This window comes from Solanum pennellii, chromosome 9, assembly GCF_001406875.1.
Source record: "Solanum pennellii chromosome 9, SPENNV200".
In the NCBI taxonomy this organism is placed as follows: Eukaryota; Viridiplantae; Streptophyta; class Magnoliopsida; order Solanales; family Solanaceae; genus Solanum; species Solanum pennellii.
Genome location: NC_028645.1, coordinates 22,121,757 through 22,146,176, shown reverse-complemented (window position 1 = coordinate 22,146,176; position 24,420 = coordinate 22,121,757). Strand labels below are relative to the sequence as shown.

The following is a 24,420-nucleotide window of genomic DNA, read 5'->3' as shown; positions in this document are numbered from 1 at the left end:
CAAAAGAGTGAAAAGAAACTTTTTCGATTCTCTGACGTTTTTGTTGCATTGGTTGGTTGGAATAGCAATCCAAGCACACTTTGAATCTCAAGTGTGGGATGGGTGGGAGTTGGAATAGATTGAGTAAAGGTTAGAACCACACAAAGTTTGTGGACAAGGTTTGTTCGACCTCAATTTTTGTTAGATCTTCTCTAGCGAGATCTACGATGATTAAGGCAAGTTGTTTTCCTTCCAGTTTAGGATAAAGGCCCCCATGGTATGGGAAGTGAGAGATCCTTAGTTTTCAAAGTCGATGTTGTCTCCAACACCTTTACAAGAGTGTTGTATGCGATGAAAGAGGGTAGTAGGGGGAAGATACAATAAATGTTGATGGATAGTAAGATCATTAGTAGGCATGTGAGAAGAATGAATGACCAGAGTAAAGGGCCATCATCAAGGAGGAGATTAGAGCATGGTGGACAAACTTAATTTGTTTTAAGAGACAAAAATAAAGATGGTTTCAGGTAGTATTGTGAGAAGCGTTAAGGCGGTAGGGGGTAGGTGGGTAAAATATCAGCTCGAGGGAATGCTTGGGAGTCATGTAACTTTATGATGAAAGGAAGAAAGTGAGGATTAAGATGAATAAAAATGAGTTTATGTTAGTGGCAAGACTTATTATATCGGGAATGAGATAGTATATGGGGTTTTGGGGAGTTTATGGCCCTGCATGGGAGGGGTCCAAGTTGGCTTTTTGGTAAGATGGTAGTTGGAATATTTCATGGGTACTAGCAGTGTTGTCAAAAGCGAAAAACGCAAAAAAAGTGCTAAAGCCCTGATGGAGCTTAAAGCGTAGAGCGCACTAAAAGCGTGGGCTTCACTAAAAAAAGCGCACTATGAAGAATTTTTTTTTTAAAATTAAAAAATTATATACATATATATAATACTTATAGAACATAATAGACACAAAAATAGTAAATATATAGTGCGTATATTGAAGATTGGTTTATCATAACATATGTTGCTTATATATTCTACTTCTAATCACTAAATTAATATTCTTCCATATCATCTTCTTCAATAGAGTGATTCTCATTGGCATCACTATCAATAGATTTATAGCCTTCAATCTCTTCTTTCCCTAACTCATCTGAATCAACCTCATTTCTGTGTCAACACGTGGAGCTCGGGAGCTTGAGGCATTAGTTGTGATAACTTTAGACTGTCTCTATTGTCGCCTTGTGTATGTCAACACATCCTCACTGCTTTTGTGATTCATCACCCCAAGTTAAGTTGTCATCACCAAACACCAATTCATCTTTTGCTTCCATATTAGTACCCATCTTCCAACCAACCATTTATTACTATGATTAATGTTATCCAACGAGATTGGATCAATGACATTCCGCAAGTCATAACAAGCTTTGAAAGCATGATCATACTTAACATACACTAGATCATTCAATCTATGATGCTCCAATCTGCTTCTTTTTTTGGTGTGGATCTGTTGTATTGGGTAGTGTTAGTAAATTAGTCTAATAGATATGATGTATACCACTACGAGGACTTAGTACTAACATGCTCAAACACACTCCACTTACGCTCACATCCAGCAGAACTAGCCGTTAAACCAAAAATTCTAATGGCTAATTTTTGGAGATTGGGAGCTGAATTACCATATAAATTCCACCATTCAACTGTAAAAAGTGTTATGTAGACATCATTATGTATAAGATATTACCTAAATACTAGGTAAGAAGTATTAAGTAAACTTTTAAACATAAACTAAATAATTAAGAATTTTAATGTTATTATATTCACTTACCAGTAGTTCTTTTCGTTCTAGCTCTTTTTGCAATAGGAAGGCCAAATTGTTGTTCAGCTCTTGTGTACAATGGTATCTGTGATATGATCTTGTCTTGTACTTCATTGTTTGTAACCAATTTTTCAATACAACCATACAACCCATTTGTTTTTTTTTGAAACTCATACAACCCATTTGTTTAATTTCGGACAATTCTCAATAGCTGGATTTTGAGCGAAGAACTCTGGATTTAAATAATGTCCAGCAAGATGTAATGGATGATGCAATTGGCATTGCCATCTTTCATCAATAATCTTAAAGATATCTTTATATTTTGCAGCATTCCCTTCAAATTCCTTTGCAATAGCCTCATTAGCTCTATCCATGGCTTCATAAATGTACCCCATGGTAGGTTTTTTCTTATTATCAGCTAATCGCAACACTTAACAAGAGGCCCCATTATCTTCAAAATATTAGAAACCTGACTCCAGAATGTTGCCGTCAAGTCAGTATGTTTTGCACTTTTCCTCCTTGGTAACTTAGCCTACCTACTAATCACCCATTTATCAGATGTAAACATTGCTCGCAGATTTGTTTTTTGACATTGCAACCGTTGCAAAGTCAGGTAACTCGTTGCAAATCAAGTAATCCCACATTTCACCAACTCATTATTTTTAGTGAAATCTCTCATCATATTTAAGATACCTGAGTGTCCATAAATGAAACCGACAAGGGCAATTGCTTTTTGGAGGGCCTTCTTGATGATAGAAATCTTCCTATGTCTTCTAACATATGATCTACACAATGAGCTGTACATAACATTCAAAATACGTTTGGTCTTTTTCCCTGTAACAGTTGACCTATAGAAAAAGAAAGGGGAAATAGATATGTTTAAATTTAGAAATCAATTCTTTGATCGATATTAGAAAGTAAAACATAAAACTTAAATTTTTAAAGCAATTAATCCTTACCAGCCAATACAAAGTTGCTACCATTATCACTTACAATTTGAACCACATTCTGTTCTCCGACACATTCCACATATCTATCAAGCAATTCATATAACTTCTCAGCGTCTTAACAAGTGAGGAAGCATCTATCGACTCACTAAACATTGTTCCATGTAGAGAATTCACCAAAAAGTTTATCAAAATTCTGTATTTTCTATTTGTCCAACCATCTACCATAATGGAAGTTCCATACTTCACCCATTTTTCTCTATGTTTGTTTATAATCTCATTGGTCAACTCAACTTCCTTCCTAAGTATGGAACTCTTAATTCATGGTAGCTTGGAGGCTTCAAGTTTGGACCATACCTTCCTACTGCCTCAATTGCTTCCTTGAAACTTTTCGAGGGAGCTACATTGAATGGGATCCCATTATCATAAAAGAAGCGAGCTAATTTTTGAATCGTCATTGCTCTTGCTTCTTTATCACATGAGTCTTTGATATTTGTTTGCCTAAGTGTTCCACGCTTTTGTAGAAATATATCCATAGGTCCCTTTCCTTTGGGCAGTTTCTTATTAGAGCCACTAGGAAAGCTTCCTCCGCCTCTTTCCTTATGATTGATCTCTTGGACATCATCTTCTCCACCAACATTGTCTTGATATTTAAACTCATCAAATTCGGGAAACTCGTTAGTGTGGACTTCCTTTCTTAATTTTTTCTCCTCCATGTAATTTTTCAGTTCCTCTCTAACCTCCTCTGGGCATTTTTTACACTTCACTACATTCCTAAAGTTCCCGATTAAATGTTGTTTTGCTCGATTAATTCCACCCGTGGTTTTTTTTCCACAAAAATTGCGTGTGACTCATGTGTGTCATCAGGGTCCTTCAAGTAGTTATATTTCCAACCAGAATCCCTTCTATTGCCTTTAGACAAGTCCTCTGCCATTTCTACTTCTGAAAAAAAGAAGTTATAATATAGTAGTTATAATTTCTAAATAATGAATAATAATACACAACAAGAACAAAAAAAAGGGGACACTGGACATGTTTTTGTTATTTTTAAGCTGAAACAAAAAAAAATAGGGAAAATACATAAAATCCCCCCTGAACTTGTCCGCATAACTCACTTTGGCACTTTAACTTTAAGGGTAATTATTTACCCCCATTAACTCATTTCAAGTGAATTTAATACCACCTTAACAGATGACGTGACAAAAAAAGAAAAGCATAAAAGGTAATGCGCGTACGTTTTTTCTTTTTGAAAAAAAGGGTCCCACTATATTATAATGAAAACAAAAAACAAAAAACAAAAACCCACCTACCCCATTCTTCTTCTTCTTCAAACCCCTCCACCCCTTTCTCAAAACCTCCACATCCTTGCTTGTTTCTTCTTCTTGAAACTCCCAAGTCCCACTGCATCCTACCCCACCATCGACCCATCCTTTTTCTCCTTCATCAAACTCTACATTCTATACATTTTTTGGCTATACAAAAAAAGAAAATCACATTCAAGACCCACATAATATTCTTTATCCTTTACTTTTGAGATTTGATTTTCCTTAACAAAATAATTATTCATCTAACTATAACGTTACTTAATCTATACCTGAATATGCATAAAGAAGTGAAATAAGTAAAGCAACAACAAATCTAAAAAATTAGCACATAAATTTAAAATCGCCATTGTTAATATGAATTGATAGTTTCATCTAGTTGGGGAAAAAAAGTATGGTGACTGATATAAGTATTGATGGAAGTAATAGTAAATAATTACAAAGCAATGAAAAATAAAATGAATCAATCAATATGAAATTTTGGATCTTACGAAATTGACCCAAATGAAATGAAGAGGCGGGTGAAGAGTGAAAAATAATTTTTTTAAAAGATGTGGAGAAGTAAAAAAAAATTTAATTATTTGACGTGTCATCGATGTGGCACTGAGGTGTCACTTAGGTGGAGCGCGTGCACTTCATCCATGTATATGAAATTGTTATTGTATATGTAAGGTGCTATTTAATTCATTTGCAACAAGATTAGGGGGCAAATAATTACCCGTAAAGTTAAAGTACTAAAGCGAGTTTTGCTGCAAAGTTCAGGGGGGATTTTATGTATTTAAAGAACTTTGCATGCAATTATAACTCAGCAAATAATGAAATACAATTACATATATATGGGGTCCACCACTATGACTATATGGCTTCTAAGAAAGTTATTTTTGTTATTATGCTCTTACATGTGTTAAATTTCATTGATCATTATTAAATTAAGACATCATAAGTCATTAAACAAGGAGAAGTGTCCCATATTTCCATTGATTTTTAAATTTTCTACAAAGATATAAAGGAGTATGAATTATTGAATGTTCAGCATCAATAATTTATGAAATCAGTAAAAAGTCAGAAGAGATAAGAGAAAGAAGAAACCTTGCTTGCTGCTTGTTCTGCCAGCAGAAGAAGAATCAGATCTCTTTTTTGGTGCTTCAAGCCTTCAATTGCTCTTGTCTTCTTATAATTCTTCATCTTCTTTTTTTTGTCTTTTAGAAACACTGTGACCTCCCCTTAATTGCAGTAGGGAACTGGACAGACTTTTTATTATAATTTTAAAAGACCCCCTTTTTAAACTGATGTTTTTAAAAAAATATTAGAAGGGCCTATTGACACGAGCCTCGCCTTAGGTCATGCCAAGCGGCAAAGTGTATTTGCGCCTCACTTTTGCGCTTATGCACACTTTTAATTTCACTTGGTACTAGGTAGAATCTTAATACCATTAGATTCCTGGAGGAGAGGGTGGGGTGTATCGTATCTAGGGAAATGAAGGAGTTATAAGAGTATTGATAACTATTGTCTTACCTTAACAAGTCTTATAGATTCACTTGGGTCAGGTTGGAGACTCAACTTCTAGATCGAGGCTCAATAGCTTTTTGGTGTCGACCTGATGAGAGGAGTTGGCTCCAAGTGTGATCCAAACTATCCTTTTGAGGTTGACGTTGAATCACTCATCCATTTTCTTGGACAGAGGAGGAGGATGAAACATTAGAACTCCTATCAGATTTGATAACATGGATTTTGATGAAAACATGGTGGGATGATGGAACAACTACAAAAACGTGGGGAATACGTCATTCAGGCTTAGTTAAAAAGTTGAACAAAACAATTTAAAGTGTGGAACAAAAAGGTGTTTGGAAGGGTAGAAGTGAAAATGAGGGAAATCATGAATAAGGTGGGGAAATTATAAAAGTGGAGTAGGGGAAAGAGTTAAGGATATGGAGAGATAGGAAAAAGGGTTTGAAAAGGGACATAACCTTTTGATGTTTGCCCATGAAACTAGTTGGGGACAGAAGTTGAGGTGGTTGTTGTTGGAGGAAGAGATACAAATATAAACTTCTTTCACAGGGTAGTGATCCAGTTACTAGTAATCGAAAGGATAATATCAACTAGGAGGATGAACTTCGAAGAAGAAGATAGTTATATCAGGGAAATTTCGAGATAGAAGCTAAGAAAGAACAAAATAAAAGAGAAAAAAGAGAATTATCATATATCATTCAATGTCTTGAATAATTGTATTACATCTCTATTTATAGAATTGAATTGGAAGCTAAAGCTACAAGCTAATGAAATAACTGCTCTAACAAATTTTAACAAACAGTGAATAGTAGTAATTATTTTTGTGACTAATAAACAGTAGTAACTACTTTTTAATATTCCTAATCATCTAAGCATTGTATCAATACCCCCAATGGAAACCACCCTTGTCCTCAATGGTGAAATGCAGGAACCTGTGCTGCAGCTCATATAGGAACTCCGAAGTAGCCTGAGAAGCATTCGAGCCAGACCATTGAACCAAGACTTGACACACAACCTTATTACCCTTTTTGACCATCCTTCTCTCCAATATCGACTCAGGAATGGGACAATAAGGACTTGAAAGATGTAAAATAGGGGGATGATTAATGACTGTAGGCACCTCATAACACTTTTTTAAGCTGGGAAACATGAAACACAAGATGAATATGGACATCAACAGGTAAAAGCAACTTGTAAGCTACTGCACCAACTCTAGAAAAGATTAAGGACCAAAATACTTTGCAGCAAGCTTGTTGAAAGGCCTAGAAGGCACTGAAATCTGTGTGTTAAGGTTGTAACTTCAAGTAAACCCACTCTCCCTCCATAAATTGCCTATAAAACCTGTGTTTGTTAGCTTTATCTCTCATGCTTTCTTGTGCTCTAGCTAAATGGAACTTGAGAAGTGCTATCACAACCTTTGTAGTTTGTACCTCCAGGGATCTTTCAACCGTGTCACTAGAAGACTCACCAGCTAAGTAAGGCAAGTGTACTGGTGGTTTTTGACCATACAGAACTTTAAAAGGTGTTCATTTCGAAGTAGACTGGTATGTAGTGTCGTACCACCATTCAACAAGTGGTAGTTGAGTCAGTGTTGTGGACGGCGAGAGGCGACAAAAGGCGACAAGGGCCTGCCTTGCCACGCGGCGAGGCGAGCGGCGAGGCGCTTGTCTTTTTGAATAAAGGCGCCAATTAATACCAAAAATTTAAAATATTTAATTGCATATTTTATCCAAAATCTTAATAGCAATAACACATATTAGCAAATATTCAGCGATGGAGAAGCCGACAGCGATGGAGAAGCCGAGAAGAGAACTGGAGAAGAGAGCAAGGGAGAAGAGACATCGATGGAGAAGCCGAGAAGAGAGTCAATCGAGTGAGAGAGTAGCGATGGAGAAAGCAGAAATTTCAAAAGTATAAAAAAACCCTAATTTTGACTAATATTGTTAAGTCAAATATTTTTAATTAAAAAGGCGGCGCGGTTTCTGTCGCCATTGTGTCGCCACACCTCGTCATACCTCGCCATTTTGATCTCGCCTCGCCTCAGTAGAGAATGGCGAGGACCCATCGCCTCGCCTCGCCTCTCGCCAAAGGCGAGGAGGCGCTCGCCTTTTGTAACACTGAGTTGAGTAGCCCAAGTATGAGGACTATCAGAGCAAAAACTTCTCAAATATGTCTACAAGGTTCTGTTGTTTGATCATCAGTTTGGGGATGGTATGGTATGCTGTCGATTTATGTATTAAGACCCCCCGTAATGTAAATACTCTTGCCAAAAAGAACTCAAGAAAATGGGATCCCTGACCCGTGTCACTTACTATTGAAGCTGGCATACCATGCAATTTGAAAACATTGTCCAAAAAACATTGAGCTACAAATTTACTTGTGTAAGGGTGTGCAATAGCAATGAAGTGACCAGACTTGGTGGATCTATCCACTACTACTTAAATGACATCCTTCCTTTTTGATTTAGGAAGACCTTCAATGAAATCTAAAGCGATATCAATCCTTACACCATCAAGAATAGGTAATGGTTGAAGTAGTCTAGGGTACGCTGCTGCATCATACTTATGCCTTCGCCAAATATCACATTTCTGAATAAAAGTCCTAATGTCAGCTGCCAATGATTTCCGGTAGAAAGGGATTGTAGCCTCGTAATAGTTGCATCCATGCCTGCATGGCCACCTTATGGTGTTGAATGCCACAACTGAATAATGGTTTGACTTAACTGCAAATCAGACCCTACTACTAGCCTGCCTTTCCACCTTAGCTGAGAACCAATCCAGGTAGAGAATTTACAAGGCCTTGCTTGTAACTTTAGAATAACAGCTTGCAACTCAGCATCAACTGTCCATGTTACGCTAATTCTCTCCAAAAGTGTATCATTTAGAATTTAAAAGTAAAATAGCCAACAACTCAGCACTTTGATTTCTTGACAAGGCATCAATTGCCTTATTGTCAGTCCTTTTCTTGAATTCAATAGTAAAATCAAAGGCCATCAATTTAGAAATACCAGGGACCTGAAAATTAGTGTGAATACTTTGTTCAAGGAGGTGTTTTAGTGCCTTTTGATCAGTTATCACAGTGAAATGCCTTTCTAACAGATAATGAGACCACTTAGTAATTGCAAATATAATGGCTAACAACTCCCTATCATATACACATAATAGCCTGATGTCTAGGTGCCAAGGACTTATTGATATAGGCAAATGGATGCCCTTGCTGCATCAAGACAACACCAATTCCTGAACTATTTGCATCAATCTCAATTATGAATGGTTTATCATAGTCTGGTAATGCTAAGACAGGTGCAGTCACTAGTGCATCTTTGAGAACATGAAAAGCTACACTAGCACGCTCATTACACATAAACTTATCATTCTTTAATAATTCAGTGAGAGGTTTAGTAATGGATCCAAAATTCAGAATGAACCTCCTATAATATCTTGTTAAACCAAAGAGGTAAATACCCCATATGGGATTAGCCTTTGGAAATCCATCCGAATACTTTGGCCCTTTCTCAGTAACCATTCAACTGTCAAGGTACAAAATGGCAGAAAAACCAATTTCTGGTTTGATAAATGGTTGGGTGGTATGAGCCTCAAAGATCGTTTCCCTGACATCTTTACACTGGCTCAACACCAACAGAAGACTGTCGCTGAAATGTGGACACAAGGCTGGGATCTGACTTTCAGAAGAAATTTGAATGACTGGGAAATTCGCAGAATACTTGAATTGTTTAAGGTTCTGGAGAGTTTTCAAGGTATACAAACAGGCGAGGATTATTTATGGTGGCAGGGGCACAACAAAGGTAGCTACAAGGTGAAAGAAGGATACAAACAGATAATTACTGGTGGCATTCAAGACTAAAAATGGCCTTGGAAGCAAATCTAGAGGATCAAAGTGCCACACAAGTGGCATGCTTTACATGGCTACTAGCCAAGGAGGCAGTCTTGACATTGGATAATGTGGCCAAGAGAGGAATCTCTCTATGTAATAGATGTTCCTTGTGTGGGAAGGCTAATGAGACAGTGAGACATCTCTTCTTACATTGCAACTTTAATGGGCAACTGTGACAGATTTTCCTTGATCTCAGAGGCATATCTTGGTGTATGCCTAGCAAGATTGATGAGACTCTATTCGGTTGGGAGATGGCTGGAGTTAGGGCTACAAACAGAGAATGATGGCGGATGATCCCTGCTAGTTTTTGGTGGACTATATGGAGGGAGAGAAACGAGAAATGTTTTGAGAATAGGAACAACAACCTGCAGGAAGTTAAGCTTAAGTGTATTTTGTTGTTCTGCTTTTGGTGTACAAATGTCTACTCCAATGAAACTGAGTCAATCATAGATGTTTTAGGATCCATTTAGATTTGGTTCAGTTTTTGGATAGATTATACTTACATTCTGCTTTTGTAAATATGGTTTTTCAGTACTACCTAAGTACTCTGTGAAATACAAATGATACAGTTTCAAAAAAAAATATCTTGTTAAACCAAGAAACCCTCTCAGTTGTTTGATATTTGCAGAGTAATAGCTACCCCTTTAGCACAGATGAAATGACCTAGGTACTCTACCTGAGGTACCCCAAAAGCACACTTCGAGCTGGTGTTGCTTCATCAAATCAAACACAACTTGTAAATGGTGCACATGACCTGACATATCCTTGCTGTACACCAAAATATCATAAAAAAAGACCAGTACTAACCTCCTAAGGAGTGGTTTAAATACACATACATAAGACTCTGAAATGAAGAAGGTGCATTTGTAAGACCAAATGGCATAATCAGAAAACTATAGTGTCCTTCTTGAGTTTAAAAGTTGTCTTATAGGTATCTGTTTCCTTCATCCTTAATTGGTGGTAACCAACTCTAAGATCAATCTTAGAGAACACTTTAGCTCCACCTAGTTCATCTAACGAATCCTCAATGATAGGGATAGAAAATGTGTCCTTTACTGTAGTTTATTGAGATCTCTATAGTCTACACAAAGCCTCCAACTCCCATCTTTCTTCCCAACAAGGACTATAGGTGAGGCATAGGGACTAGAACTAGGTTGTATCACATCTTGATCTGGCATTTCCAATACTAGCTTCTCAATAATATCTTTCTTCATTCCAGGATATCTATAAGGCCTTCTGTTAACAGGAGTAGCTGAGTCAATGAGTGGTATTTTGTGATCAAAGATGCTTCTATGAGGGGGCAATGTAGTAGGCATATCAAAGAGGCATTTTTACTGGGCCATTATAAAGTTAAGGTGGGATGAATATCAGTCCCTTGAGTTACTTGTATGCTGTTGCATTGCCGATCCGAGGTTGCATCTCTCACCAAGGTAAGCATGATTACCTGAACTGATTCAACAAACTTTTTGTTTAAGGATTGGGCCTTGGTGGTCTTTATCTGGCTACTAACTCCCCTTAAAACATGTTTTCTGCCCATGTGCACAAACTCAGTAGTTCTATTTCTGAAATCAAATAAAATCCTACCCAAAGTGTTTAACCACTGGCACCTAACACTATGTCAACATTCCCTAATGGTAGTAGTAGGAAATCAGAAGAAAAAGTTGTACCCTGCAGTAACCACTTTAGATTTTTACACACTACAGCAATTTGAACCTTCTTACCATCAGCAACACTTACTGGTTGTTCATGTATAGGCAAAACTTTACAACCTAACTTCCTCGTCATTGACTAATCAATGAAATTATGAGTACTACCTGTATCAATAAGCACCTGTAAGGATTTTTTTTCATGATATTCAGTTACTCTTGATTGTTTGATAAGGAAATTGTCATGCACTGATCCACTTCTAACACTTCTTCCTCCATGATTACCTCCCCATCTTCCAAAACTTACCAAATCCATCTGTTTATTGAATTTACAAATATGCCCAGGCATATACTTCTCATCACACAAGAAACAGAGTCTTTTAGTCCTTTTTTCATCCATCTCAACAGTAGTCAATAAATAACCTTCTACCCGTATTACCATTACTGAACATGTTAGCATTTGGTTCATAAGGTTTCTTGACAGTTGTGCTAGAGAAAGTAGGTTGTTGTACACCTAGTAACCTAGTCGGAGTAGGGAGAAGACTAGTCTGATTCATGCTAGTTCTAATTCCCCAAGACTTAGCCTGAACATCAAAAACCTCTTCCTGCAACTTAGCTAACTTGTAGACTTGCATTAAGGTTTTGGGTGCTTGCATTCTAACAGCCTTGTTGAGCTCATGTTTTAACCCTCCTAGAAAACAACTGATAGCATTTTCGTTTGACAAATTAGCCCCATTCAATAACCTATCAAACTCAGCCTGATATGTTCTAACATCCTCAATTTGTTGTAGATTTTTAATTTCTTCCATGGAATCTTCAAATTCCTCCCCAAATCTTTCATTAACAACCAACACATACTCATACCAAGAAGGGTCTATAACTGAGTTCCTAGACTTTAAGTATGATCTATGCCAAGCAATAGCTTCACCATCCAAATGGATAGAAGCTACACTCACTCTCTGATCGTATGGAACTTCATCCATGGCAAAAAACTGATCCACCTTATAACACCATGCCTTGAAATCCAGCCCCGAAAATCTAAGAAAATCAAGCTTAGAACATCGGGTAAGAAATTTACCATTAGAATTTTGGACATCCCTAGCTGCATTGCAAAACCCCTGTTCACTCTCTCCACCCACAAATGACTTAGCTCTATTCTGATCCATCTCCTTGTCCTTCTGTTTCACATTTCCTAGGGCTTGCTTGATCTCCATTGGTTCCTTCTATGTTTTGTACATTTCTATCATTGATACTCGCCATACCTTCCATCAACTTCTGCAATTGTTCCTGTATCTGAGACAATCTTCCCTCCATTTTCTTTGTAGATCTCTCTAGATTTTGTCCCGAGCAACCATGATTTCTTAGCCGAGGACCAGCAACTCTGATACCAATTTACCCAATTACCAGTATTCGAAAGGATAATGTCAACTAGGAGGCTGAACCTCGAAGAAGAAGATAGCTACATCCGAGCAATTCCGAGATAGAAGCTAAGAATGAACAAAATAAAAGAGAGAAGAAGAGAATTATCATGTATCATTCAATGCCTTAACAATTGTATTACAACTCTATTTATAGAATTGAATTGGAAGCAAAAACTACACGCTAATGAAATAACTGCTAAATTCTAACAAACAACGAACAATAATACCTATTTTTGTGACTAATGAACAGTAGTTACTACTTTTTAATAATCCTAATCATCTAAGCATTGTATCAGGTAGCGATTGCAAATTTTCATAGATTTGAATAAGGCTTAAACGTGGGGGAGGAGGAAGTAGAAGGAACTATTGTAGATTTTTATAGCTGTTTATTATTTAAAGAAGAAGCAGTTCAGAGGCCTATTATTTTTTTTTGGGGGGGGGGGGCTATATGATTTAAACAAAATAGTGCAGGAAAAATGAGATTTGGTTGGAGAGGATGAGGAAGAGGAGGTGAGGGTTAGTGTGGTGTTGTGCATGTGACAATGCTCCAGGCATGGATTGATTTACTTTGATTGATTCATTATCATCATTTTAAATAGACAAAACATATCGAGCATCAAAGACCAGTGTTATCAAAGGCGAAAAGCTCAAAAAAGCTCCAAGGTTCGTGGAGGCTTTAAGCGCTGTTAAATTAGGTCTTGGGCCTAACTCACACCCCAAAAGCTAGCTCAAAGGGAGGAGGATTGTCCAAGCCTTATAAGGAGTCTACCCATCTCATTAACCACCGATGTGAGACTTTTGTCATTTTTTAACAAGCAGAAAGCGCAAATAAAGCGTGAGCTTTATTGAAAAAAGGCGCAAAGGGAGAAAAGAATACAAATATATATGTTGAGTCCAAGACTAATAATTATAAATATGAATGACAAATATATGACCAAAGAAATTGAAAAAAAATTATGATAAGTATCAATTATTTAGTGTCACTTGTTCATAAGAGGCTCATTGGCAAGGAAATGCTTGCCTTAGAACATTGATGACAACACCGAAGCGCACATAAAGCGAGGCGAAGCGCTCAACACCTTTTGAACCTCGCTTTAGGGCTTAAGTGCACTTAAAGCGCGCCTTTGATAATACTGTCAAAGACTAGAATTTTGTTATCCTTAGGTGCTTTCCAATAGACTATAGAGGGTCTTGGATGAGACCATATCCACTTCGTAGAATGTTTTCTTGGAGGCAAAATATATACTTGATGCAGTTTTGGTGGCTAATGAAGTGGTTGATTTGAGAAAAATCAAGGAGTATCGAACAGTTATGTGCAAGTTGTTAGGAAGTAGTATCTTATTCCGTATTTCTTTTTGGTGCAACCACAAGACTATGTATAGAAGATTGGGTGTCATTTTTTTTTGTTTGTAAAAAACCATCCCTTTTCATAGGTTTTCTTCTTTTTGATATACTTGTTATATATGAGCATGTTTCTGCTTAACATTAATAAAATTATAGCCTTGAAAAAAAAGGATGTCTTATTAATATAGTTGGGATCTTTTAAAAGAGTTCAATGTATGTATCAACTTAGATTTGTCTTGTCTAAATTCATATTTCTGAGGGTAAGAGCATTGTTGCATGAAATTAGTGTTTGTGTCTACAACTTTGAAAAATTCCCGATACATTTTGAAGAAGAACAAGAACTGAATGATACAATAGATATGTGTTTTGAAATGTTCTGGTGGGTAATGCTATGGACTTTTTGAATATACTGGTTGAAAGCATTCTGGGTTTCAACACTTGGGTATGAGGTACGGACAATTACTTAAAGAGAGTGAAACAAATCTCAATATGGTTTCCAGGAAACTGTGATATTTGCACTAGCTCAATGAAGGAAAAGGACTTGTCAAGAGAAGCATTTCTTCTTATGGCTTGTATTCAGTCATGTGGAGGCCGTTGGGGCTTGAATCTACCCATAGGAATTCTTCGTGGATCTCGAGTAAGCTCTCATTGAAATCTTTAAATTGAGAATATGTTTGAATTATCGTTTAACTAGGAGATGAATTCTTGAATACTATGTGTTCCCACTTGTAAGGCCTATCTTGAGTGGAAACATTTATGAATCTTATATTTAGTTATGATGTCAGAAAAGTTTGTAATTGTATTGGCGTTTGTGAAGTGAAGATTGAAAATAAACATTTGGAAGACACAGAATAATGATTTTTCAATTTAAGAAAAAACAATGATGCCTAATCCGTGACATAATATAATCAAGTATTAACAACATTGATTTGAATCCTTGCAAACAGGAGAATTAATGTAGAGCCCCCCCTGGTAGAGATTATAGCTTGCATCCTTGAACTTCAGGGTTTCCTCACTCTGCTCTTCCCCACCTTCCAAACAAAGTAGTTAACCAAAAGAGGTCCATCTATTTTAGAATTGACACGGTTAAAATGGAAAGTAGGCCGGACAAAAATTGGATGCAATATCATATTCTTTATGTGGAGATGTACTTGCATGTTTTTGAAGCTTCTAATTTCAAATAATAAAAACTCATAAAAAATGTAATTTTCATTTTAGTGTAAACGGTTCCAGTTGATATCTGTATAGGCTAGATTAAGACGAGTTGGACCTTTTGTTTTAAGGTGTGTAAGGAAGCTCGGTACTCCTTTGTTAAGAGTCAGGTACTGAACTTGTGTCGACATTGTTCATTTTGTCAAATATAAATCCTTATTGCATATTGTTGAAAGTTCAATAGTTTTCTGTTGAATTATTGGTTCATCCTTAGTTGACTGCCTAAAACACCAAGCTCCTTGTACTAACCCCTTCTGAAATGACAGTCCAAGAAAATAGTTGATGCTCAGTTTGACAAGCTTCCGTTTCATGGTCTTGGGAAAGAATTATCTGCAAATTGGTGGAAGGGACTGGCTTACCAATTGATTTCACGTGGTATGTATTAGCAACACACTCATGCTTTTATATCAATAAATCTCAGTCCAACTTATCTCTAGTATTAGCTACATGAAGGTCACTTTTTTCTATACTGGATAGAGGATCATAAGTTTCAATGTGTATATTCACTCAAGCAGTTGCTTCTTTCCCTTGTGAGATAATGCTGAGTACTAAGTGTAAGGCCTAATGTTTTTCATCAACTTTAAATTACAAGGAATTTTGACAGAAAATTTGCCTTGTTGCAGATTATTTGGTAGAAACCTTCAAAGATATGTACAAAACTGTGAGGTAGATACTTCGCTAATGTCTTTTGACTTCTTCTAGGATTTGTTTGAACATTTTCATATACACGTCTGTCAACCATGGGTCTTTTATTTATCTCCTTCTTGACATCTTATTGTATATCTGCAAATGAATGAAACAATGTTAAATTTCATGCATCAGTGTCAGTGAAAAAGGATTGCAGTTTCTGAGATCTAGTAGCCCTGATCATCAACCTCCACTGTTTTTGGCGGAGACTCCTGAAATGGATCTTGATGAGAAAAACATAGATATACCCAGTGAAACGAGCGAGATCAATGGTTTGGCTTTTAAGGAATTTGAAGGATTTTCAGAAGTATGTGCTCTTTATATTTCCCTTTTTTCAGACATCAGTCTTATTGTTGCGTCATAACTATTTCGTTTCTTCATATTAGTGTTTTCCAAGTCGTGAAAAGACTTATATTATGGTCTATCCAATATGCAATCTGCAGCAGAACCTCCTTGATGCAAGAGGGTTAGGATTCATCCGAACCCGCCTTGCCATAATGTGTGTTATGGGTGAAAGAACTTTTTTTTAAAACTTTTGTAGCATAAACTGAATCTGCTTACTGGTTAAGGGGATTCATTCTCTTTGAGAGATGGGAGTTAGAGTTTAGATTCCCTGTTTTTCCTTTTAAGGCCATTCTGAAAATAGATGATGAATTTATTGTCCCAGAAGTGCATGCTTTTTTACAATAGGAATTGGAGACAGTTAATTGGGGAGGACTCCTCCTTATACCTCATTTAATGTAAATGTGTTTGGATTAAAAGCTTTTGAAGAGCTTTTGATGATCAAAGATGAATTTGATTAACTGGGTAAAACAATAGTGATGGTGGGCCAGTGTTATCAAAATGTGTTGTTCGTTTCGCCTCCCTTCGTGGGAGCTTAAGTGTCACCTTTCCTTGCCAATGAGTGTATCATGAATAGCCAACACTAAACAATTGACATTTCCCTTTATCATAATTTATTTTCCAATTTCCTTGTCCATGTATATTTGTTATTTTTTATCATGATTACTAGTCATGCACTAATATATTTGTATTTTTACTCCATTTTTGCTTTTCTTCATTAAAGCCCACATTTTATTTGTGCTTTGCACTTAAAACCCAATGGACCTTAGAGTGTTTTGGGCCTCTTTTCCTTTGATGACATAGTGCTGTCTTTATAATTAGTTTTACTAGTTGAATGGGTAATCCAAACAGAGTTCTTATTCTTATTCTTTTAGGCACATTTTTGATTTAGAATAAGTGATTAAACAAAGATCTTAGTCTCATTTTTTTTTAAAGACCATTTATACTTAAAATATATAATAAGTTTATTTTCACACACAATAAAACTAATTTAGTTTATTTAAGTGACATGGAGAATAAGATCCCAAGAGACCCTAAACAAGCCACTTGACTTAAGCGTGATGTAAAAGAAATACAATAAGAGAGAGAAAGGTAACATAAGTCTCATATCATAAAAGGAATAGGAACATAAGTGCAGAATACTAAACTTTGTCTGATATACCCTTTCTAACATCATAACAGTGGTTGAGACGTAACTCATACACCATATGCAAGTCGGAAATTAAAATCAATCAAAGCAATAGAGCATCAATGGTCTTATTCTCGGAGCATGAAGGACTCACCAATCCGATGTGCTAATAGAACAATCCAAGCTAGCCATGAGTGGGAGGAGGAACGTCAGACCCTATATTATGAGCCAATATGGGCACAAATATGCAATAGTAAGATGAATGTAGTAAGTAGGGGGAAATGTATAAAAACATAGGCATGATGACATGAGGAGCTTAAACATGATATGCAAGACTGAGCAAAACGTGATAAAAGCCATTATAAAGAAATCATAAATCATATACGAGGTCAATGCATACTTAAAACCATTTGAGAAGCTTTCATAAAACCTTAGAAGAAACCATAGTTCATTTATGGAATATTTTATGTTAAACGACAATAAGACCATGTTCTATAACATGGAATCCGGTATGACCCTCACACCGAAAAGGAGAATCTACTTGCCAAGGTAGAATTCCGTCACATAAAGTTTATTCACTAGCTTAGGTCATTTAGGACGATCTAACTGGCATGTAGTTAAGGTTCAAGGAGATTCTTCTAGAGATTCGACCTCTTCTAACAGGAGAGCTTCCATCTCAAAGTCCTCTTAGAGCTAAGTAAATCCCATCGGAAAAGACATAATCATAATAATATCAAAATACTTGGAAAGGCACAATTACACTACCAATCCAATCATAAGTCATAGTAGAGTAGCTCCTTTCAAACCATGATTTCGTAAACTTTCATATTAGACACTTACCTTTCTAAGCATCTAAATAATGATTGCATTCATATGTGAGAAAACCTTTCACAATTCATTGATACTTATCTCAACAACATCCATAGTTATAAATCATCTTTTTCATAAAACATGCATAACTTTCATAATCATAATTCATAAGTTCATAAACATCTATCATAATTAAAGTTCATAAAATAGGCATGGACATTGGTCAATAAAAAATCAATTGAAATTCATGTGATTGAATCAAATCATGCATAATAAGATTGAATGTCAACAATTGAATCATAATAAATAGGATCCATGGAAATTTGCATGAAATTCTAATTGGAATTGGGTGATATCAACTTAGGAGTTTGAGATACTTTTGGAATCAATGGTTGAAAGGAGTCCATTGGTGAATACCCACATACCTTGATAATCGAAACCCTGAATACAATGAGAATGAGACCTTGAAGCTTGAAACGTAGCTTCCACCTTGAGAGCTCTTGAGAGGATTTGCAGAAGAAGACTTGAGGGGTTTTGGGATAATTGAGTGAATGAGAGGATTTTGACTTAAGTCTTAGGAGTAAAAATGATTATAGGGGTAGTTATAGGGCCAAAACGACATATATTAGGGATTAATTAGGTAGGAGAAGACCAAAGTATCCTTAATTAAAAACTGTTGGAAGACCCTATGACTTCGACCTACGGTTAGTAGGAACTTCTACGGACCGTCTTGGTTAGACGTTAAATCATTTAATGGGACTCAAAATCCTAGGCAACTTCAACAAAACCTACGGGGTGTAGTCCTTTCTACGGTCCATAGACCCCTTCCCTTGAGTCCAAATTGAAGTAAAAAATTTCACTAAGTCTAGATCACTTCTATGGTACCTTCAATGACCCATAGGCCGGATCACGATTTGTCAAATTCTCTCGTAAACCTAAGGTCTCAAATCAATTCTTTGAATGACCCTACATAGTGTTATCAAAGGCCAAACTGTAAAAAAGCTACGCTCCGTGGGTGCTTTAAGCGCAAATAAAGCGTGGGCCTTAATGAAAAAGCGCAAAGGGAGAAAAAAAATACAAATATATATATGTTTAGTCCAAGACTAATAATTATAAACATGAACGACACATTTATGACCAAAGAAATTGAAAAAAAATTTATGATAAAGTGAAATATCAATTGTTTAGTGTCACTTCTTCATAAGAGGCTCATTAGCAAGGAAAAGTTTGCCTTAGAACCATGATGACGACACTGAAGCGCACATAAAGCGAGGCGAAGAGCTCAACATGTTTTGAGCCTTGCTTTAGCGCTTAAGCGCGCCTTTGATAACACGGCACTTCCAACGGCCCATAGACCACCCTACAATCCGTCCTGTTCTTTCATAGGTTAACTTACTGGGACTTGACATTTTCCAAATCTCAAACCAAGACCAATGAAGGACTTCCTATGTTCCGTAGGTCGGAAATAGTGCCAAAAATGAAACTTTTCCTTTCCAATCTCAACTTCCAATTTCCGAGGTGTCACACAGAGTTACCTATTGCTCATGGGGGTGATAGGTATCCCGTGGTATTAGTTGAGCTGTGCGAAAGCTGGCCTGAAAACCACGGTCATAAAAAAAAGGTAAAATCCATTAATGACTCAATGAAATGTTAAGTTTGTTAAAGCAACATGTTACAGTAAAAATGGTTTGAATTAAATAAGACTTAGTTGTTAAAGTTATATTTTTCGTTAAGTTAATGGATTTGTTGTTAATCATTTTTGTATTTAGAGTTTATCCTATTAGAATTTTAGTTTATAATTCGTTTTAAAAAATTATTGAAGAAATATTTCTCTTAGGATATTTTTTGAACTTCCAAAATCATGTTTTGACCTCTCAGTGCACTGAACATGGAAAAAAGAGCCAATCAATCAAAACCTTTGCATTTGTTGAAGAGACAAAATCAGTTCTTTCATATAAAATTTAATTGTTCTAATTTAATTCAATAAAAGTGAATGCAAAATGAGATTGTTTTGTCCAATTATTTAAGGAGAATTGCGGCCTCCCACGTTATGAACCAAAAAGTAGAGTTGCGCGCTGATCTGCCTTTCAAGTCTGTGTCTCCTCCATTGCTAGTTAGCACTTGGCTGAACCTGCCTAGTTAATCCTACATATGCCACTGTATGCAGCAAAGACCCTAATAAAATCCCTATAAATCTAAGTTCTCTTCCTCAAAGTTCTCTTGCTAATGCAAAATGGTAGAACTCATCATCAAACATCCTCAGCTAGCCTTAGTTGCTGGGATGTTCTGATATGCTTCATGTACATCTCTGCTGCTAACAGTCCTTCGTAATGCCTGAAACTCCTTTGAATCAGAATGGCGCTAGAACTTGAAACAATGTTATCAGACATAAAAAAGTGCATTTCCATAGTTTCACAGGCTACTCAAATGTTTGGCGTAATTTGGCTTCCACATTTGAATTTAGTGGTGCCCACTCTAATATTACTTTCCTGTGTGGATTATTCAGGCTGAAACTCGACTGTACAAAATACTTATAGAAGAGAGAATTAAGCTTGCCAGAGCTACTGGAACTGCTCCGTAAGTACATAATACAATTCTTAGCTCATTCTTGTGGAACTTTGGTTTAACAACTATCTGTATGATATTTGAATATAAAGGATGCTACATGCATGATATGACAGTATTTTCCCTGGATGCATAAAAGTGAGATACAAATTTATATCTAGTTGTCACTTCCAGATATGCAGTCTGTGGCGACCAAACATTGAAAAGGATAAGCTTGACAAGGCCTTCTACAAAAGCAAGACTAGCAAATATAGATGGCGTAAACCAGGTATACTTAGTAGTTGGATACTGATATCAAAATACCTGTAACTGTTACAGACCTTAAGGTGAATGTACCTTGTAATGTTCATGTTATTCACTTGTCAAACTGTGTAAGCTCCTTTCTATAATTCTCTGTCTTCATGCATCTTTATTTTCCGTGCTCGTATGCCTGCTTTTGGTGTTCTCTCTCTTCCCCCTTGCACCCTAATCCCTATCATGAGGTTGATCCATGATTCACCTTTCTGCTTTACTTTTGTTGCCATCTTTATTGCTGAAACCATGCCGAAAAGAAGTGTCTTATGTTAGCATCTACTTTGTTCCTGATTGTTTAGCGGATTCTACATCTGTTTCTTTTAGTGCATGTTACTTAGATGTGACTGTTTGGTGTTACTGGAGTTGATTTCTCAATTCTATTGCAGCATTTCATAAAACTGTATGGGGACAATTTTCTTCAAAGTATTAAGCATCTATCAGAAGCTTGCAATCTTTCTCTGGATGGGGAACCAACCAGTCAAACCTCTGTTCGCAGTAAGACTCTCACAGTTCCAAGCAATAAAAAGTTAACACCAGCAAAATTTGAAGCATGGAAGATGTGGCATGAGGATGGTCTTACGTTCAAAGAAATTGCAGTGAGTCATATTATTAGGATTTTATTTGATGAACCTTCAGCTTGCCTGTTACAATTCTTACATATTCTTTTTGAATATAGAATTTTCCTAGTAGAGCAGTAGCAATAAAGGAACAAACTGTGCTAGAGTATATACTCGAGGCTGCACGAGAGGGATGCAAAATGAATTGGACCAGGTTTTGTGAGGAGACTGGGCTGACAAGAGAGACATTCTTAAGTATCCAGAATGCTGTCTCAAAAGTTGGTAGGGAAAAATTGAAGCCGATAAAAACTGAGTTACCAGAAGAGGTGAGGTCTACGTTGAAATCACTCATATGAAAGATTGTTCAGTTGTTTGTAATTGTAGTGTATTCTTTATAGTGAGGTATCATGCCAACCATATTGTTAAAGGTAAATGTCATCTTATTAAGCAGGTAAATTATGGTCAGATAAAGGCGTACTTGACGATGCAAGAGGCAGGAGTATCAGCTGAAGTATTTTCATCCAAATCCGAACAAAGTTGCAATGGAGATGAATGTTTGACTAAAATATCAGAAGTACTACAGAACTCTATTATTCAATCTGACATGCAAGGAGATGTTGACATAGGTGAAGCACCTGGCATCACTGGTGCTTCTTCTCCTGGGGAGACTGAAGGAGCAGAATCTCATCTCCTGACTGAGAGTAGGAAAGAAGCTGCATCCAGTGAAGGTGATTTTCTCATTCATACAAAACGACAGAAGGTCGAAGCAGCAGAAGGAGAAAGTTTTAGGGCTCTGGATGCCACGGAAGAATCCATATTGAGCTGGCTCAAGAACTCTGATGATGGGGTAAGTCGTTGTCCTTTGCAGTGAGATTGAACTTTTTGAAGTTTTCATATTAGTTGTTGATGGGAGGAAAATGTATAAATATGCAGGTTACCCTTTCTGATCTTTTGGAGCACTTCAATGGGTCGACCGAGAAATCTTTAGTGAATCTTCTTTGTTGTCTTGAAGGTGAGTTTCTGATATATAGGAAGAACAATGTATACAAGCTTTTGTAAACTTTCCATGTAATTAGGCATTAGTGGGTCCAGTCCATATCTAATTCTCTGGTATTTGCCACCCATTGGCTATTTCTACTCTGATATATGATCCTCAGAAAAGCTTGAGTTTGTTAAATTGGGAAATGGTTTCTTTCTCACCTAGTTAATTGGCTGGATGATTAAATTCACTAGCATAGCCAGCCTGCTAACTAGTTATCTAGTGCAGACACGTGATTGTTACAAGTTACATCAATCTCCATTTTACTTGTGATTAAATTAAAACCTTAATCATTACAAACTCGTTTGTTCTATTGGAATGTGTAAATACTGAATTGATGCTCTTCATCTCAAATTTATATTTGCCCCATTTGGACTACCTAATCCTAATTAGCTCTATGACCTTTCAACTGTCTGAAATTAATTTTTATATTTATTGGGTGTGTTATAATAAAGTCACTTTTCAATATATTTTTCTGTTAGACACAAATTTCATTTATCCTATCATTACTTTATTCCTTTTTAAAAGGTACTTTTGTTGTGTTTTTCTTTATTTTTCTTTTTGCACTATTTGTTTTTACATAATTGGGTTAAAATAGGGAAGGAACATCATACAGTAAAACCTCTATAAATTAATAGTCGGTAAATTAATAATCTCTCTAAAATAATATTTTCCTCCAGTCCCGACTTGGGTTAATGGAAAAAATAATCAATTCGATAAGATAATAAGATAACATGTATAAATATATATGGTCCCATTAATATCATAAATTAATAATTCTTTAAAAATACAGATATATCAAGACAATTTAGTAAAATATGATTCTATTGTGTTCTGGTTTTCTTAAAATTTAAATCTAGTTGAATCTCATCTCTAACTTTTCTTATTACATTTAAGAGCTCTGGTGTTGTCATTTCAAACTGTATCATAAAATTTTGAAGAGTTCTAGATGTGATAAGTGTTCCTTTACGCGCAAATGGTTCCAAAGGTATAGTAGCATCATCTTTAACTTCATCATCAACATTGCTTTTTTCGGTAGTATCCACAATTTCTTCTATGTTCTGACCTCTTAACATGTTTACTTTCACCCGGATAATCTAACATGTTATTGACATCCATTTTATTGTGGTAACCGAGATCACTAATCAATGACCTCAAGTTCATAAATGACGTTTTCACAAGTCGGTTCATTCAAATTCTCTAAGATTGCATCCCTCGAACGAATTTTACAGTGTCATAAACAATTTGTTATTATCTCTTGCCGAACATTTTTTGTCCAAAAAGGGATTGAGAAATTGACAACATCCAAAGCATTAATCTTTACTGGATCAATTTGTCCCATTTCATAGTCTTCTAATATCCTACGATAAAATTTGTTCGATAGTATATCTTGACAACTCTTGTTATCCCAACCTCAAAAGGTTGAAATTAGTAAAGATACAATGATTTTGATGTATACGTTGTACTTTATGGATACTATTTTTTTTATGTGAAATAAATAAATATGATACATAAATTAGTAAGATACAATGATTTTATATATTAAAAATTAACCTTCATTAAATCTCAAACCATTCTTTAGATTAATAAATATTAATTTATCGATTAAATAATATCTCTATAAAATAATAAAATTTCTTGGCCCCAACTATATTGATTTATAGAGGTTAGACTGTAATTTATCTTGTCGGGTCTTGAATATGTAAATTATAAATTATAAAATTTTTCATAAAAGCATACAAATTATGATGCAACTTCCCTATATTAACTATGTAAAGAAATAGTGAAAAAAAAAATCAAGAAAAACACACAAAAGTACCTTTTAAAAAGGAATGTAGTAATGACACAATAAATGAAATTTGTGTAATATATATATATGTATATATGTATATATATATATATATATATAT

General features: G+C 35.9%; 1 protein-coding gene and 1 long non-coding RNA gene across 4 annotated transcripts in view; one reads left to right on the top strand and one right to left on the bottom strand.

Moving 5' to 3' along the window:
* LOC107031384 (ATP-dependent DNA helicase RecQ-like) overlaps positions 1-22,879 on the top strand; it is a 29,321-nt gene extending 6,442 nt beyond the window's left edge. For both annotated transcript variants that reach the window (XM_015232731.2, XM_015232732.2), the window contains 10 exons: positions 14,376-14,512; positions 15,354-15,462; positions 15,711-15,753; positions 15,910-16,081; positions 20,562-20,632; positions 20,795-20,888; positions 21,301-21,510; positions 21,591-21,797; positions 21,923-22,318; positions 22,405-22,879. In XM_015232731.2, the coding sequence (XP_015088217.1) occupies positions 14,376-14,512; positions 15,354-15,462; positions 15,711-15,753; positions 15,910-16,081; positions 20,562-20,632; positions 20,795-20,888; positions 21,301-21,510; positions 21,591-21,797; positions 21,923-22,318; positions 22,405-22,530 (1,565 nt within the window). In that variant the 3' untranslated portion in view covers positions 22,531-22,879. The remainder of the gene's footprint in view (positions 1-14,375; positions 14,513-15,353; positions 15,463-15,710; positions 15,754-15,909; positions 16,082-20,561; positions 20,633-20,794; positions 20,889-21,300; positions 21,511-21,590; positions 21,798-21,922; positions 22,319-22,404) is intronic.
* LOC114078663 lies at positions 15,443-21,294 on the bottom strand. 2 transcript variants are annotated; one of them, XR_003580356.1, is made up of 3 exons: positions 20,957-21,294; positions 17,400-17,461; positions 15,443-15,870 (listed from the first exon to the last, which is right to left on the bottom strand). It is a non-coding gene; the product is annotated as an uncharacterized LOC114078663 (long non-coding RNA). The 2 variants fall into 2 exon arrangements; XR_003580355.1 differs by lacking the exon at positions 15,443-15,870 and having other exon boundaries at positions 17,210-17,461.
* Positions 22,880-24,420: the final 1,541 nt, after the last annotated feature.